Genomic DNA, 17,788 nt, shown 5'->3' on the forward strand with positions numbered 1-17,788 from the left:
CGTGCCCCAAGTTGACTGCACAAGGCCACTGCCCCTGGCCCAGTTGGATCACAAATGAATTGGGGCTTCCGGGCCCTACTGGCTTTTAACTCCTTTTCTTATCCGGTGTCAGAAGAGAAGGAAGTTAATCAAAAGCTACTGAGGACTGAACACCTGCCCCTGCTGAGGGGCGCCCTGCTCTCCTCCCACTCCTTCCTGCTTATCAACGGGTCCAGAATCCTCAATGAAGAACTGCAGGGGGAGATCTGGGATGCTGGGTTGGGTCCAGGTGTCAACAGCCCAGGGAACCAGTCAGCCAAGGGTGGCCTGCTTTGGACACAGCCTGGGAAGGACCCAGAGAGGATCTAGGCTGGGTTCCTGGGCTGATTTGTAGCAAGCAACAAATAGGCCGTGTGGGAGAGCACAAACTTTGAGGTCAGGCCTGAATTCCATTCCGTCCCACTATTTCCTAGCTGAACGATCTTTGTGAACGCAACAAGGTTGATCCTGCATAAGTGGTAGGTGGGCACAGGTGCAATCCTTTCTGACTGAGCCCTACTTCAGTGTCCATTGGAGGAGCCATGGTGGCACAGTGGTTACACGCTGGGCTGCTAACAGTAAGGTCAGTGGTTCAAAGTCACCAGCCGCTCCTTGGGAGACTGACAAGGTTTTCTCTTGCCGTAAATTGTTACAGTGGGGAGTGGGGCAGAGGGCAGTTTCACCCTGCCCCATAGGATCACTAAAAGTCGGCATCAGCGAGTTAATGCAAGTAAAGGCTTTTGAAGGGCCCATGAAGACATTGTGATGGAGACTTTGCTGTGAGTAGAAGCTGGCTCGGTCATTTCAAACTGAGGGCAAAATTAGCCAACACTGGAAGGCAAGTAAGTAGGAGTTGTCCATAAGTGAGACTGTACACATGACTCAAACACACAATTCACGTAAAAAGTGCCCAGAGAGTGGCTGGCATTGAGTGAGCAGTGGAATAATGGCCGCTGTCATCACTGGGGCAAGGAGGTCTCCTACCAGCCATCTCCTTTTCCAAGCAAAGGTCAGTCAAGACCAGCCCTCAGGCCTCCAGGGAGCGACTCCATAGAAAGGGCTAGACAGTAGGTGGACAGGAAGGAGGGGCAGGGAGTGTGAGTATTTTCCAAGGACCCAAAACACTGTCTTCACACCGTGGTCGCTAAACACCATGCCAACTCCATCAGCATCTCCCAGGAGTTCTGGCTGGGACTAGGGGGAGGCCAGCCAGAAAGCTAGAGATTAAACTAAGAAGGCACTCACTCTGGATGCTCTCCCTGCACTTCTAAAACACTGAAAGTTGGTGTCTCCTGCCATTCTCGGCCCTCGGTGACCCGTTTCTCGGTTCCTTATGTCAACCACATGCAGACCTCTGGAAGACACCTCTCTGGGAGGGGGCGCTGGAGCCTTTGGTCTCACCTGTATTCCAGGTACGTCCGATATGCTGACACCATGCAATCACTGTGCTCTGGAGAATCTTCACCAGGAATGTCAGTTTCAACGACTCTCAGGCAGTTCCAGAATCCAAGAAGACTACAGAAACCATCTGTTAGTCTCCTTCACTTTGCCCTGTCCCAAGAGCCAGCCCGCGGGGCTACTCCATGACGTATCCGAATCTGCAGCCCGGACCTCCCCTTTAACGCCATCAACTGTGGAGCTGCCACCGCGAGTTTAAATAAATTCAGCGAATCTCAAGAAGCCAAGTGAGTCAGGCAAGGAGTGTCCAGGCCCTGGGGAACTGTTCAAAGCGCTCCTCTTGGTTATGGCTGTTTGGTTCTGCCAATGATTTACCTGTTTGCTGTATAACTGAAGGCACCCCCAGAGAAGGGCAGGCTATTAATTACACACAGCCACTGCCCCGTCGTGGTGCTTTCTACACTCTAAGCAGCAGCAAAATCCTTACTCACCCAAAGCTCACGAGTATACAGTTTATAGTAGAAGCTAGAGATTTCCCAAAACAGATCAAGCTATCATATTGTAGTTCAATCTAATCCTATCCACTGTCCCTTTCCGTGGCTCCCCGCAGCATACAGAATTCAGTGTAAACTCCTGAACTGAGGAACCCACCCCCGTTGACCTCCTGCTTCCCTCCGACACATCCTTCCTTTCCATCTGTCTTGCCAGCACTTCCCTGGGCTTGCTCTCCTCTCCACCATGTCCCTGTGCTGGCACCGCATGGACTCTCTTGCCTTGGTCCCTTGGTAAACACTCACCCTGCTCTTTAACCCCCTGGAACAAGCCACTACATTTTATTACAGATGTTTATAATTGAGCTGTTACTAGAGCGTAAGCTACTTGAGGCCAAGGTTCTGTTAGGCCCATCATTCTTATATCCCTAGTGCCTCCTAGATGGCTACTGGGTGCGGTACTGCATATACACATGTATAAGCCGAGTTTTTCAGCACATTTGTAATGCAGTTTTTGTGGTAAAAATTAGGTGCCCTGGCTGATATTCGGGTCGGCTTATCCTTGAGTATATACGGTAAGTATAAATGGTAGTTTTCCAGGGTGACACTGAAAATTCAGTGGCAGAGCCAGGCCTCCAGCAGAGATGGCTCAGCTCTCCTGATGGGCCTCACGTCGTTCTCCCATCAGCCATCAGCGTGATGAAACCACGAAACCATCTGAGCTGTCTTGCTTAGCCACCTCGTAACCCACGGTGGGAAAGGGCGGGTGCTAGGGGGCTGAGGTTGGTGCTACACGTCTGGCCTGTGGAGTGGAGTTCTCAGTGCAGTGCATTGGGCCGTGGTCAATGAGGGCTTCAACCCTTAGTCTAGTCATTCCAAATATTTGAAGAATTGAGATTCTAGGTGGCATCTTCCCCTGAAGTCACAAAACCTGTTCCACCAACACCTACTCCACAGGGGTCTTTCTGATCATCTTGTTCGTGGGTCAGCAGCCACCACCAAATCTGGCCCTTCAGTGGTTCTATAAATAGTTTCCCTGGACCTCAGCCATGCTCATGTGTTTACATATTCTCTGTGACTGCAGAGCTGATTTGGGACAGAGACTTGATGTCCAGCAAACCCTAAAATGTATTTACTCTCGGGCCCTTATAGAAGGTCCCAAGCCCTAAGATGCCAGAAAGCCCCGCCCCCCCTTTCCAAAAAGGGGACTGGCTATCCCTGCTCTGAAGTTACTGAACCAACTCGCTTTTGAATGATGTCATTTTCTTTCTTTAGCACTGGTTACCAGCCTGGATCCAGGCAGCAATTCTGCGGGTCCGACACACACGGGGCCAGAAACGCCCAGCAGCAGGCCTGGTAGGGCATAACGGTGGCTCCATAAATGTTTATTGAATAAATAAACAGAGGCCTGGGAAATCAGGCAGTCTGGGCCCTGAACAAAAGTCCACACTGCCCTCCTGCCACTTTCAAGGTGACCAGGCACACAGGTGCCTGGCAACAGCCTGGTGACCTAGATTTGCCAGCCCTTATCTTATCAGTCAGCAGCACCTATCCCACAGTGCCTGGGGCTGACTGGCCTGCTGTTTTTATAGAGAGCAAGTGAGACAGACAGGGAGGAGCTCTCCTCCCCCGGATAGACTTGGCCCTTTTTTCTTCTTTCTTTCTCCGACTGAGGGGAGAGTAGGATGTGCAGGGCTTTCAGCTGCAGGACCTCTGCAATGTCTGCTTCCACTCCACTCCCCTATTCTAGGTGAATCCCGGGGGGTAGGAAGGACTGACCGTATAGGAGTCACTCCTTAGAGCGCTGTCTGCCTTTGGACACACTCATCATTTGCAGGAGAGAGGTCTGTGGGGTACCCCAGGACTGTACAGCCAAGTAACCCCTACCTTCCCTTAGCAATCAAGAGAACCCTGGTCCCTCCTGAGAACAGTACTCCTCCCAGGATACATTAGAGAATGGCAGCTCCCCTTTGCTGGTCACCCTGAGCTACAAGCAGGGAGTACAAGAGCCTTGGTGGGTGTTGAACTAGGATGAACTAGCCCTGGCCAATGTTGCAGGGGTCAAAAGAAACCAGGATATAAGATCTACATGGGAAGCATGGGAATTCCAGAGCACTTAACCGTGCAGCCGAAGCTGTACACGAATCAAGAGGCAGTTGTGCGAACGGAACAAGGACGCACTGCACAGTTTAAAACCAGGAAAGGTGTGGGTTGTACGTGTCACCACGCTGTTGAAACTGTACGCTAGGCAAATCGTCAGAGAAGCGGGACTGCATGAGGAACGCGGCAACCGACGACACACGCAGAAGACTCAACCGTGCGTGCTGACAGCGAGGGGCTTTGGCGCACTGCTGCTGAGGACCAAGGCCTGCAGCCTTCGGTCTGGATTACAACTCAATTGTAACGCAGCACTGGATCAACGGGTGACACCCTGGTAGAGAAAAGACTGAAGTCGCCAGAGATTTCCCGTTACTTTGCTGGACTGGGAAGCCTCAGCTGCATGGGATACGCCGGAGAACAGCAGTAAGGATGGCAAGACGTCATCCCACAGGCTGTGGATGAGTTACCAGAAGAGCCCAGTCCCCGGAAAAAGACCTCATGTTTGATCAAGTAAGCGGGCAGTGAAAAGCCAGGAAGGCTCGCAAGGGAACAGATTGACACGGTCACTGAAATCAGGGCCCAAACATCACAGCAACTGGGAGACCGTGGAGGACTTCTTTATACTACACGGGGGTGCTGTGAGTCCCAAGTGGCGACAGCCAGGACGACCCCAAAGACGGGGATGGGGCAATCTGTGAGCCTTGGGGCATCGCATGAAAATCAGGCAAATGAGCTGGAAAGCGGGTATGGAAATGTTGACTTCCGAGCTGTGGGGGTCAGGCTCTACTGCTATCAGCTGGCCCCTCCAAATGGCACTGGGTACAAGCTTGGTGACACAAAGGCAAACTGCTGTTGGCTGTGGGGCACCCTCCACCCCCACTGCCCAGCCTGGCAGAGGGCTCTGACGGTGGGGAAACAGTCGGGCTGGGTGCAGGCTGCTTCACGCTGCAATCTTTTGTTTTGCAGGGAAAGGCTTTCCTGTTCGCTCCTCGTCCCCTGGGAAGCTGAGGTCACTGTGAATGCTCTTGGAGTCAGCCCTCCGAGGGAAGAAAAGGAGCCGCTGGGCCCCCAAAGACAATTTTCCTAACCAACCTAAGTTCCTGCTCAAAGAACCCAAGACTTCCCCCACCGGGGACTGCAGGGCAGGGGTGGGAGAGCCAGAGCCACCTGCTCCTCCTCTCGACTTCCCTGTGGTCTGCGGGGAGGAAGCTTAGGGACGGAGGAGATGTTATTTTTTAGCTGCAGCTGGTGGAGCCTTCTCCTCCGCTCTTCCTCTCCTCCCCTGGTCGCTTGCCCGTCACCAGCACAGGCAGGGAGGGGAGGGAAGCGATGCTAAGACTCTAGCCCGGCAGCCCTGACCCCTGAGAGCAGCACTCTGGGTCAGGGGTCAGCAGGCTGAAGTGTTCTGGGAACGGGTGTCAGGAAGTCTTTTTTTTTTCGTTTCTTTTTGGGTTTTAGGAAAGGTGCATAGCTCCTTTCAAAAGACCCTCTCCCCCACTCACCCTGGGGCAACACGGACAAGGAATGAGCTACTGCTCAAACCAGGAGGCCTGGGACTCTCTTCCTGCTACCGGGACCACGACCACTCGTCACCATGGTTTGTGGTCTTTGTGCCTGGTGATGTGTGCGTCAAAGGACAAGTCATGAGCTGACAGGCTAGAAAGCAAGAGGGCAAAGGCGGATTTGCTCATTGACATTCTAAGGCCCCGGGAGCCCGTGAAGGGCTGCCACTGTTATCCGATGACTGCCGCGTCCAAGAGACTCACTGATCCACTGAGGTCTCCTAAAACCACTGACATCCCTGCCTGGCTTTCCTGCAACAGCTGAGACTCGCACGAAGGAGGGAGCCGATACCCCGGGCCTGCTAGGGGTCCACTTTTTTTTGTTTCTGTTGTCAGTGGCATCACATTTGCTCTGTAGACCGTTGCTATGCACCCATCTATAACTCCGGCGGGAGCCCCGGTGGCACTGTCGGGTGGGGGTGGACTGCAGTTCAAACTCAGTACCCACTGCACAGGTGAGGCTATCTGTTCCCATGAAGATTTACCGCCTCAGAACCCCCCGGTGGGAATTTACTCATAGCAGTGGGTTTGTTTGGGGTTTGATATAATTCTACGTTAACTACATCTACATTGATGTGCAACCATCCCCACTCATTCTAAAGTAGAACAGACCCTGTACCCATGAACTCACCACTCCAGCCCCTGGCAATCAGTGGCGGCCATTCATCTCCTTTGGTCTCTGTGCGTTTACTTCATTCAGTTTTGCTTATCGACTATTCACAGACTAGCCCTGGCATTTGGCGAACATCTAGTACTGCCGTGCACTATGGTAAACACTTCACATCGATTGCCTCCCAGTACCAGAGATCCCAGTGCTCATTGGTGATTCAGTGGCAAAATTCTCACCTCCCACACAGGAAGTGTGGATTCGATGATCAGTCAATGTACCTTGTGGCACAGCCACCACCCAGCGGTCAGCGAGGCCTTCTGGATTCTCTGTTGCTATGATGCTCAATAGGTTACAATGGAGCTTCCAGACTTAGGTGGACTCGGAAGACAGGCCTGCTAGTCTTCTGAAAATCAGCCAGTGAAAGCTCTGTGCATCATAATGGATCACCACAGTCCAATCCCCAGCCAATCATGGGAATGACACAAGACCAGGCAGCATTCTATGCCACTGTGCGTGAGTAGGGGGCCAACTCAACAGCAGCTAATAACAACAATGTTGCCTATTTCCATCTTCATCGGATGTTGCCATATTAGAACCAGAAGATGGTGAACCTGGAAGGAACTGTCAAGATTGTCCTAATCGAATGTCCTCATTTGGGCACCCCTAATAGACACAGCAGTAGGCTGAATGTAGTGGTATAGGGGTGGCTAAGAACAAAGTCAAGAGCCACCCAGTTCTTCTCTCCAGGCCTTGATTTCCTCGTCTGACAAATGAGATGAACTAGAATGGCCAGGGGTTCAGGGGTGCCTCTGGCTTTCTAGCTGTGATAGTCTATGGTTCCAGAACACTTCAAATCTTTTTGGGAAATGTAACAAGGCAGCGAGCTCTGTAGAAGTTCAGAGGAGAAAAAGAATCCTATAGACCAGGGTTCTCAACTTGTGGGTCGCAACCCCTCTGGGGGGGTCAAACGACCCTTTCACAGGGAATCACCCGAATCTTAACAGTAGCAAAATTACAGATATGAAGTAGCAATGAAAATAATGCTATGGCTAGGGTCACCACCACATGAGGAACTGTATTAAAGGGTCGCGGCATGAGGAAGGTGGAGAACCACTGCTATAGACCAAGAAGACTCCCTGGAAAAGAAAATGTTTGGGCTGGACTCCAAAGGTGGGTAGAAAATGAGTGCAGAATGAGAAGGAGGATTCTGTTAGTCAAGAGAAGTGACAGGCTGGGGGGAAAGACAGGATTTGCCATCTGTATCACTGAAGGAGACCAGAAAACATTGTTGTATGCCGATGAGTCAATGCCAGCTCTGTAATCACTGAGCAGAGATGCCTCAAAAGATTTCCTACACCAGAGCTTCTTAAACTGTGGGCCATGACCCCACATGCGGTTGCGTAGTTTAATGTGGGGGCCATAAAATATCTGGCAGTTGTAAAAGGCTTCTGGACATGAAACAACCAGAAATTAATTCAAAATCAAACGTGTGATGAGTCCAAGATGCTTCTGGCAGCGCTTGCCCACATTGCATCTCGGGGCTTCACAGCAGCCTTGGTTCTACACCCACAAAATGCGCTGTAGGCAAAACAAAAAAAAAAAAGTAGTATTATAAAAAATAATTAACTTCATTAAAAGTCATGTTTGATTTATATATGTATTTTATATACCTATATCCCTGAGGGAGCCCTGGTGGTGTAGTGGCTCTGCATTGGACTGCTAACTGCAAGGTCAGCAGTTTGAAACCACCAGCTGCACTGAGGGAGAAAGCCAGGGCTTTCGACCCCCATAAAGTGAGTCTTAGAAACTCACAGGAGCAGTCCTACCCTATCCGATAGTCACTGAGTTGGCATCAACTCACTGACAGAGAGTTGGGATTTTGAGTTCTATATCCAAGGCCATGTAAAAACGCCTTGGGTGGAAAAGGGTTGAGAATGGAACAATGTTAAGAAGCCCGGTCCTGGACTGTAATTTTCTTTTCCTTTCTTTTTTCTAATAGTTTTATTGGGGGCTCATACAACTCATCACAATCCATACATCTATCCATTGTGTGTCAAGCACATTTGTACACTTGTTGCCATCATCATTCTCAAAACAATTGTTTTCTACTTGAACCCTTAATATCAGTTCCTCATTTTCCCCTCCATCCCCGCCCCCCTCCTCCCTGCCGAACCCTTGATAATTTAGAAATTATTATTTTTTCAAGTCTTACACTGACCAATGTCTCCCTTCACCCACTTTTGTTGTCCATCCCCCTGGGAGGGGGTTATATGTCGATCATGATGATGAGTTCCCCCTTTTTCCCCTTACCTTCTCCTTACGCTCCTGGCTACTCTCAGTATTGGTCCTGAGGGGGTTATCTGTCCTAGATTCCCTGTGTTTCCAGTTCTTATCTGTACCTGTGTACATGCTCTGGTCTAGCCAAATTTGTAAGGTAGAATTGGGGACATGATAGTGGAGGAGGAGGAAGCATTGAAGAACTAGAGGAAAGTTGTATGCTTCATCATTGCTACACTGCACCCTGACTGGCTCATCTCTTCCATGTGACCCTTCTGTAAGGGGATGTCCAATCGCCTACAGATGGGCTTTGGGTCTCCACTCTACACTCACCCTCATTTACAATGTTGTTGTTTGGTTCTGGGTCTTTGATGCCTGATACCTGATCCTATGAACACCTCGTGATCACACGGGCTGGTGTGCTTCTTCCATGTGGGCTTTGTTGCTTCTGAGCTAGATGGCCACTTGTTTACCTTCAAGCCTTTAAGACCCCAGACGCTATATCTTTTGATAGCCAGGCACCATCAGCTTACTTCACCACGTTTGCTTATCCACCAGCTTTGTCTTCAGCGGTTGTGTAGGGAAGGTGAGCATCATGGAATGCCAGGATAATAAAACAAAGTGTTTCTGCGTTGAGGGAGTACTTGAGTAGAGACCCAATGCTGGACTGTAATTTTAATGGAAACAGATCACCAGGGTTTTTAGCCCACAGGCCACTGGGTGGGTTTGAACTGCTGACACTTCAGGTAGCAGCCAAGCACTTAACTGTTGTGCCATCTGGCCTCCTCAACCAGAAAGTACTCAAAGAGTTGGTTAGGTCAAGACTGGCAAATGATAAGTTTCAAAGGGAGCATTAAACTGATCTAGATTTGAATCCCAGGGAGAAGTTCTCAGTCAAGTACCCACCTTGAAGGCATGTTGTAATGTGAATGATGGAGTAGGTGCAGTGTCTAAAGGAGTTCTTGCTATTCAGTCGTCGTTCAACAAGTTAATAGCGGTAACATACTGATGATACCAACACAGCCTAATGGGTAACATTCTCTGGCTCTCACAATGGACCTTCCATTCTCATGCCCCCTGAAGCTCTTTGGATACAGGAATCATATTGGATTCATTTCTTTGTCTCTAGCACCTTGCCCAGGCCTTGACATGTCATTTAAAACAAACAAAATTATAGAACTGAACAATCTCTTCCTATCCAGTGGGTTCCTGTTGGGAATGGCTTCCCCTTTCCAGAGGCTGCAGGGAGTGCTGTGTGGTCCCAACAACACAGGGAGGGCTCCGTACGGACTTCCCAGGGAGCACACCCAGTGGAGATTTCTTTTTTGCCTTCATTTTTTCATAGAAGCACAAGATCGGTCACCAGCATCCTAGCGGAATGCCGAGGCACGAATATACAAAGCAGTCTTATGACTGGGCCCTTACAGGCATTTGTAAAGCAGAGTTAGTTTTCTGGGTACGCCTCGGAGCTCACACCACAGCTCCTCTTGGTACTTAAAGCAACCACATAGAAAGGATCACATTTGAGCATATTTGTGCTCCAGCTGCCTGTAGTCTGCAGCAAAACCGGAAAAAAAAAAAGACAATAACAAAAATAACACAAAGATGATTCACCAAGCTTGGGCCCCGACAGCCCCTTGACAACCAATTGATAAAAGCAACTTGACTTGTACCCATATTACTCATTAATTTTCAGGCACGATTGAAAGGTAAGCCACCACCACCCCTCTCCACCCCCCGCAATCCAAAGAATGTGACTCCTTAAACCCAACTTGTCCTTTTCACTAGAAGAGAAAAGGTGGCTTAGTTGGTTTTGTCTGCTCTGAACCCAAGGTGTGCTTGGCTTTCCTTCCCCAGCGGCAGTCAGCAGCTTTTACTGAATGACCACCAAGGGCACAGAAGATATGCAGGCCGCTGAAGCGTCGTATACTGGTTTCCCAAATGTCAGTCTCTTTCCCCAGCTCCACCACACACCAGGCATCTTCCTGAAGCCTTCGCCAAGCTCCCAGCGGCCAATCAGATCAAGTTCAAACGTTGACTCTTCCCCAACCTGGCTTCTCTTTGACTAGCTGGCACTCCGCATCCTCAATATGTAACCCGGGAGGACGACATCTTCTGGCACCCATCCTGCTATTTGGGTCAGACTGTCCTTTGTCCTTCCCCCACAAAATCCCACACGTCTAACAAGTCCATGCTTCAAGGCACATCAAAGCCACTTCTCTGATCGAGTCTTCCTTGAACGTCCACTTTTAGAGAGATTTCTTTCTCTCTCAAATCAACACAGCCCTTTGAGGAACCCTACGAAAGCTCTGGAAACCACCCTCGGGAAATACACGGGGGACGTGCACCTCGGCGTCGACCCATGAACCTCGGGGTAAAGAACCTGGCGTGGTCTTAGGAAGCCGCTCATCTGAACAGTTGTTCTGATTGCTAGTGACACAAAGGTGGAATAGCAATCGTTTCCCAAGCTGCTTGCATGTCAACCAAGAGACCTACCTCATTATAGTCAGGCAGTTATTTACGATAAGCATAACGTAAAATACACACACTTCAAGAGGGGGGTCACTTACTAGCCCACCTTCTCTCCCGCCCCCACTAGTGCCAACGTCTCAGGAAGAATAAGCTATTGGACAGCAGTAGCATAATCTACAGGCGCACAGGTGGTGCCGTGTGCAATGTGGGCAGTCTCCTCGGAAACTCTTTGGGGCAAGTCTGTGCTGTCCTGTGGGGTCACTAGGACTTGGACCTGACCCAGGGACAACCGGTTTGACTTTGGTGTCATAAAGTGTAAAAAAAAAGTGCTATAAACACATGTTTGGCATTTGGAGAGTAAGACAAAATAGAAGTATAAGCAGCCTGTCAAAGTACAGTCCTCTACTAGCATGGAGTTCCCGGGGATCCGGTGAAGGTGGTGCTATGGACCCGCTAGGCTGTAACTTTAGGAATCCCGGGGGCCCTGGAGGGTACGCATGAGACTGCAAAATGTGCAAGGTCTACTGTGCAAACCCGCCAGTTACTGTCTGTTCCCATAAAAATTCACCATCTCAGAAACCCTCACTAGAATCGCTCTGGGTCAGAATCCACTGGATAGCCATGATTTCGTTTGGGTTCCAGACTAAGAGGGACTAGGAAGAATGGGCTGGCTAACTGCAAACATCACTTATGCAGACTCTTATGGATCACAATGGTCATTTGGCTATGCAAATGGTCCCAGCTTGCCTCACTCTGAATTGGTTCACTTTCTGTTCCTATGGAAGATAACATCATAAAACACTATTATTTCACAAGCTCAAAATAGTTTCTGCTCAATTTGTCTTTTCTTTTTTTAACTCAAGAACCACTGTAAAATCCAGATGCCTTGTTTGGAGATTTTCTGTACAGATGTGTTTCACCTGTCACCCCCTCTTGGGTGGCCGAGAGAGCTCTTATGCTTTGTTACCAGACACTGGGCTTTAAAAGTCAAAGAGCTAAAGAAAAGTTAGCTTTATTGGAAATGTGCCTCTCTACACAAAAGCCAAATCGGTTAAACATGCCTTGGAGTTGGGCTTTATCAGGTTATTAACACGTCCCATCATGTAGTACGGGTACTTTTGCTGTTCTCTCAGAAACGTTCTTTAAGAAACAATGACAAACATCCAATAGTGAAGCAAAGGAGACTGCTATAGTACAGATCACAGATGAGAGCACTTGTGCTCAGCCTCTTATTTTCTTAGAGCCCATCAATCTCTCTGGTAAAGAGCTTGGGCCGCACGCTTCCAGATATAACTTCAACTTTTTACTAAACAGACACGTGGCTGGGAAGCTGCAGGCAGTCCTGGCCTCCTCCCAGTGACTCAATCAACCCAAGGCTGGTTCAGAATGTCCGTGCTTCTCAACGGAGTGCTGCGTCTAACCTCTAGGCCAAGGTGCCACCACAGTACAGTAAGCCCAATTGAACCCACAGGAAAAGAACGCTGACTGTCTCCCTAAAGCTCCCAACCGCAGACCGAGAGATTCCTGGTTCTGTGATAGAGGAACTAGCCTCCTTCCTGGTTCTGTGGCTGTGACCTCTAGAGGGATTTGCAGTGGATAATCTTCGATGCTGGGGGTTTTGTATTTGTCACCTGAAGATAACAGGTCGCACTCAGTATTAACTTAAATAGTTTGAAGGCGGACAAAAGATTTCTTCCCACCACCTGCACTGCACATTCAGTCTCGTTCCATACCTTTCCTCAGCACGCGCAGAGCCCCAGAGCAGTGGAAAGTGTGCCGGGGTCCCGAAAGATAAATGCAATTCACTCTTCCTAATGGCTTACTCAAGGTCACAGGGGGAAGGGCTCCAGACAAACATCGGACTTCAAAAGCCTGGTGAAAATCCAGGTTTCCTCAACAGAGCGCTTGGTTCCCCTACAATGAATGCTTAGATTCTTCTCACTCAGGGCAACTGTCCACCATTGAAGCTATTATTATTTTATAACCAAAGTATATTTTTATACTTGGCCTTGCACCATGAAGGGAGAAACAACCGTGTGAGCAAGGCCTCAAGCCAACTCAAAATACCTCTGCCTGCAAACACTCGGGCAGTTAGACCACAGCCCGGGAGGAGGAGAGAAGCTGTGAGATGCCTCAGCACATGCCCTAGATGGTTCTGTCACCGATTCAACAGCATTGCCCCACTCCCTCCCATCCGACAGAGCAACGGCAAGGGGTGTGGACCTTCCTTTCGAAACAGACACTCGGCACCTCCTGTACTCCAGGGTCTGAAGGAGAGCCATGTGGACCAACGAACCTCCCCATCAGGCAGGACAATTCAATCCCACTGGCCCCACCTCACCTTTTTTTTTCAACAGGAAGGCCTAGAGAAGCAACGGACCCACTTTACATTTGCATAAAGCTTTGTAATTTGCAAACCACCCACACTCCCATGATCTCATCTCAGTCCCATAACAATCCAATGAGGTAAACCCAAGCCTTCACGAGACAACCCTCAGAAACGGCTGTCAGTCCTGCCCCATGGGGCTGTGGTACGGGGAACGTCAAGGCCGGCACGCGGTAAGTGCTGCATAAATGCTAGGTACAAAGCTCTCAGCCAGATAGTATTGTACCCATTTGATGGCTGCAAACTGAGACTGCAGGCGAGCGGGCCTCTCGGGGACCAGACTCAGCAGAGAGAGCAGCGGAGCCAAGATGGGATTCTTTCCACAGGCACACAGACCCGAGGAGCTGAAAACTGCCCAGGGCAGTCCCATAGAGGCTAACGGAACCATACGGGCAGAAAGGGAGCTGGAGTTCAGGTACTGGTCCCCATTCTCTGCTGGCACAGAAGCCACCAGTGTTCATTCTTGGGGCCTTTATGGCCCTTTTGGGGGGCCAAACAGCCAGTGTCAAGCTTTCCGATGAAAAGGCTCTATTCCCAGTACAAAGTGCCGTTTAATTACACTGCCGCTCCAGTTTTCTGCTTCCCGGCTCCCCACTCCCACTGGGCAAGCCCTGAAACCGCGTAGGAGATGAAGTCAAGAGGGAAGAACAGGCGAGACATTCTCTCCCTGAACTTTCTTACAAGGAAGAGATGGGGGTGTGAATTAAAAGACCCATTTTCCAGGGAGGGGGCAGGGGCAATGATCTTTCCATCAAGCAGACCTGCGTGAAGAATCTATAGATTATTTAACACCGGGGGTGGCTGTGGGGTGAAATAATGGAATCTTTGTGCAAAGCCAGCCACAGTTACCCTCGCTCTCGCCTCACAGTTAGGCATTTAACCCAACTCTCTAAATCACCGAGCGCTAATGCACCCCATCTGTGCACTGCTTGCAGCCACAGCCATGAGATGAAGGCTGTGCTGACTTTGGCCCTGGATTTAGGATTGAGCCTTTCTGCCCCCAAGGAGGGGCAGGAAGGAGAACACAGGGCGGCAGTGGCTTCCCTGCGCACCACGTGCTCTCTCCCAATGCCCATCTCTTTGTTCACTCACTGAGCTCTTGCCGCAGGTCTGACTCTGGGACACCCAGAAGACAGAACGTGGTTCCAGGGCCCAAGGGAGCTGCGAGAGCTCATGGGAGAAAGGAAAAAGATGAAGGAGGAAGAACACTCTTAGAAGGAGGAACAGAGGCTTAAACTAGCCCTACCTGAAGATCCAAGCATGCTGCTGACTTCCTGGCCGTTAAGGCATAAAAGCAAGGAACAGGGCCTGGCAGGACTTACAGGAGGCATGACTTACAGGCCAGGCTCAGCGAGACCGTCAAAGGCCTGGGTAGCAGGCTAACGAGAAGACACTGACTTTGAGCGACATTATGATTTCCACATATTCACACAATCCCACTCCAATACCACCTCTTCCAGACATTCTCCTGATCCTCGGGGCAAAGCAATCTCGCCCTCTCTTCTCTGAATTCCTGGTTCGGCCGATCACTAATTTGGGAACTAGCACAATTTCTGAGCCTCAGCTTCCTGTTCCATAAAAAACACAGTCCATGCCATTGATCTTCAATTCTGCTCAGGAGGGCTCCGTGAGATAAGTGCCGAGGAGGAACTTAGCACACAGTGAGTGTGCAACCAATCACGCATCTTTCTTTCTTCTCGTCGCGGGCACCTGTATTTTGTAGGGTGCGTAGCACCTCTTGTAGAAAAAAAGGAAGCTTTGGCTTCCCCGCTAGACACAAAAGATTCTGAAGAAAGGGACAATTTGCAATTCCTCTCCACGCTTGCAGGTCCCCTTCCAAAGCCCAGGTGACTGGCTTCCTTCTTCCTTGATGGACAGACTCCCCACATCCCAACTGCCAAACTCAAGGGTTCCCCAGAACTCCAGATGGAATCGGAGACGAGCGGACAGAGATGCAAACCAAAGACTGGCTGAAACGAACAGCATACAGGAGGGAGCCATGGCAGAAGTACAGCCCGGCCTGCGGGCCACGACGCCAGGCAGGCTCGTTTCTATTGAGCTTGGTGGGCCCCTGCTGACTCCTCTCACCTGACTGCCCAGCAGGGATAGTCTGATGCCGTTCAGTGAACACCTCAGGGTCTGAGGTAACCCTCAGCCCAGGGACAGGTAGGAAATGACCTCAGACATTAGACTTTCGTGATCATCTGAGATTCTCCACGACCACAAACTTGATGGCCCTGTCAGCCTCTTCCCTTCCTGTGTCAAATCACCCTGCTGGGGAACGCTGTTCTGTCCTCACGGATGGATCAAGCCTTCATCCCTGGGTGACTGGGGCGACCAGCCAGAGGCAAGGAAGGGGATCTCACCTTGTCTAGCTTAATGCTGGGGAACAGATGTGCTGACAGACTGGGACAGACCTCTATCTGAGGGAAGTTCCCTAAGACCTGATTCTAAGTTAGGAAAGCCAGACCACTGCATGACACCCAGCTGTCCTCTGTGTCGGCCAAGCCTGGCATGGCCAGCTCAGCCCTGCCTGGCGGGTTGCATGCTGAGTGCCACAACGTCAGGGGCAGCCGTGGCATTTTCCAGGAACACGGGGTTCTTTGTAGCCTAATCTAGACTTGCATATCGTTCTGTTTGTTTTACTTTCATAGCGTGAAAGCCAAGTTCTGGGAAAAGATGCACTTTTAAAGGAAAGCCCCCTCCCCCCCCAAGTCCACTTCTCCTAGTAAAACCTGTCTCTCCTCCCCTGGGGCTCCAGGTTCAGAAGGGAGACAGTTCTCTTGGTGGGGGGGGGGGGGTCCTCAGGGATCCACTTCCTAAGTGCACAACTTCAGCGAGAATTTGTTTTGTTTTGAAACCCCCTGCCCCAATCTCAGGAAGCAAATGGCTTCCTGGGGCACCACAGGGAAACTTAAGAGTTGACCCTTTCTTCTACTGTGGTCAGAAGTGGAGCCTGGTTCCTCCATGGGTAAGCACTGTGTGCCCCCCAAGCCAGCAGGTCACCCCTTCAACAAGACTTCAGCAGTCTCATTACTCTCCAAAGGGCATTGAAGGCAATGTCCTCTCTAATAAGACACCTCCCCCGTCTGCCCCCTGGCCTTTCCTAATATTCCCTTTCCAAAGGGGAATCGCTGTACATGGTGTTTACCCGCCAACCCAAACCACGTAAGCAGAGCAGACGGCTCCAATCACTCCTCACACACTCCTTTTCTCTGGTCTGCATGACAGCAGTCCCCAGTGCCCCAGCAAAGAGGAAGTCACATAATGTCCACCCATCCTTGTCCTAGGATACCCTAAAAATAACCCAGAATTACATCCCTGAGCTTTGGGGGAGCTGTCGGTTAAGTGGTGCACCACCAAATACAAGGGTGAGGTTGCAAAGCCACCAGCTGCTCCTTGGCAGAACGAGGAGGCTGTCTGGGTCGGTCATGATTCACAGCCGTGGAAACCCCACATCGGGTCACTCTGAGCCAGAACCGACTGGAACGTGGCGAGAGTTTGGTCTGGGGGTTGGAGTTAAAAACACAATAGAAGCATCCCGGTCTCCGGGAGAGTGTGCACACCTGTACAACTCTGGGAGCAGCAGGAAGTACCTGCAGGAAACATGTACCTTGGAAATGAGTTCATCATGGTTGGCCAGATGGGCCCTGCAGTGGATGCAGCTGTAGGTCCTGTGGCAGGAGGGCAGGTATGCCTGGAAAGTCTTGGATCTTGTCATCTTCACCATTGGCGCCGCTGAGCGTGGGGCGAACTCTGGGGCAGCCCACGAGGCACTCCCACAGGATGGGTCGCACGGGAAACACCGGAAGACACAGGTAAAGGCCGTGGTTTGGCAGGGGTGGGTGTGGGGCAGGCTCCACACACTGGTGAGATCTTCAGAGGAGGGCCTTCAAACAGAGGCCTTGGGCTGGTTGTCAGAAGCCTGCGGTGCCAAGAAAACGGGACTATCATCAGAAGCTAGAACAAGACTCCCCCCACAAATGAGCTATTCCGAATGCTGTCTACAGACAGGTAAAATGCCCCATCCCACCCCCTCACCCTCTGCCCGCGAGGACCCATGAAGAGGCAGAAAAGCACTGTGCTTTTATTTCAGGGTCACCCAGCACTCTCAGCAGCTACCTGGGGACCCTCCGCAGACTCCCAGCACAATGGCATTACCACCCACCACACCCAGAAAAGCCCACGGCCCTCCCTCCGGAGAGGACTCCCAAGGACTTCCCTCTCCTGTTCCAACCAAGATGAATGGCTAGAGGAAAAGGGGAATATCTTCGGCCTTTATTGATGTACTAGTTCACCGGTCACAGGCAGACTTATCGTTTCCAGAGGCTGGGAGTCGCCCCAGCACAAACCTCACACCATCCTTGCTTACAGACCGAGCCCGGCACCAAGGCCCCTCCTCAGCCACAGGGCGGAGTGGCTTGCTTTATAGTCCACGGTGCCCAGAAGATGCTCAGGATGCAATTTTGAAAAG

At 50.7% G+C, this 17,788-nt stretch overlaps 1 protein-coding gene across 1 annotated transcript in view; it reads right to left on the bottom strand.

Moving 5' to 3' along the window:
• The window catches only part of YPEL2 (yippee like 2), a 57,159-nt gene that overhangs the window by 19,331 nt on the left and 20,040 nt on the right, over positions 1–17,788 (bottom strand). The window contains exon 2 of the mRNA XM_004707013.2: positions 16,928–17,239. Coding sequence (XP_004707070.1) covers positions 16,928–17,044 — 117 coding nt within the window. The 5' untranslated portion in view covers positions 17,045–17,239. The remainder of the gene's footprint in view (positions 1–16,927; positions 17,240–17,788) is intronic.

Source organism: Echinops telfairi, unplaced genomic scaffold (genome assembly GCF_000313985.2).
Source record: "Echinops telfairi isolate 266 unplaced genomic scaffold, ASM31398v2 ScPeMD7_7458;HRSCAF=8496, whole genome shotgun sequence".
Classification (NCBI taxonomy): domain Eukaryota; kingdom Metazoa; phylum Chordata; class Mammalia; order Afrosoricida; family Tenrecidae; genus Echinops; species Echinops telfairi.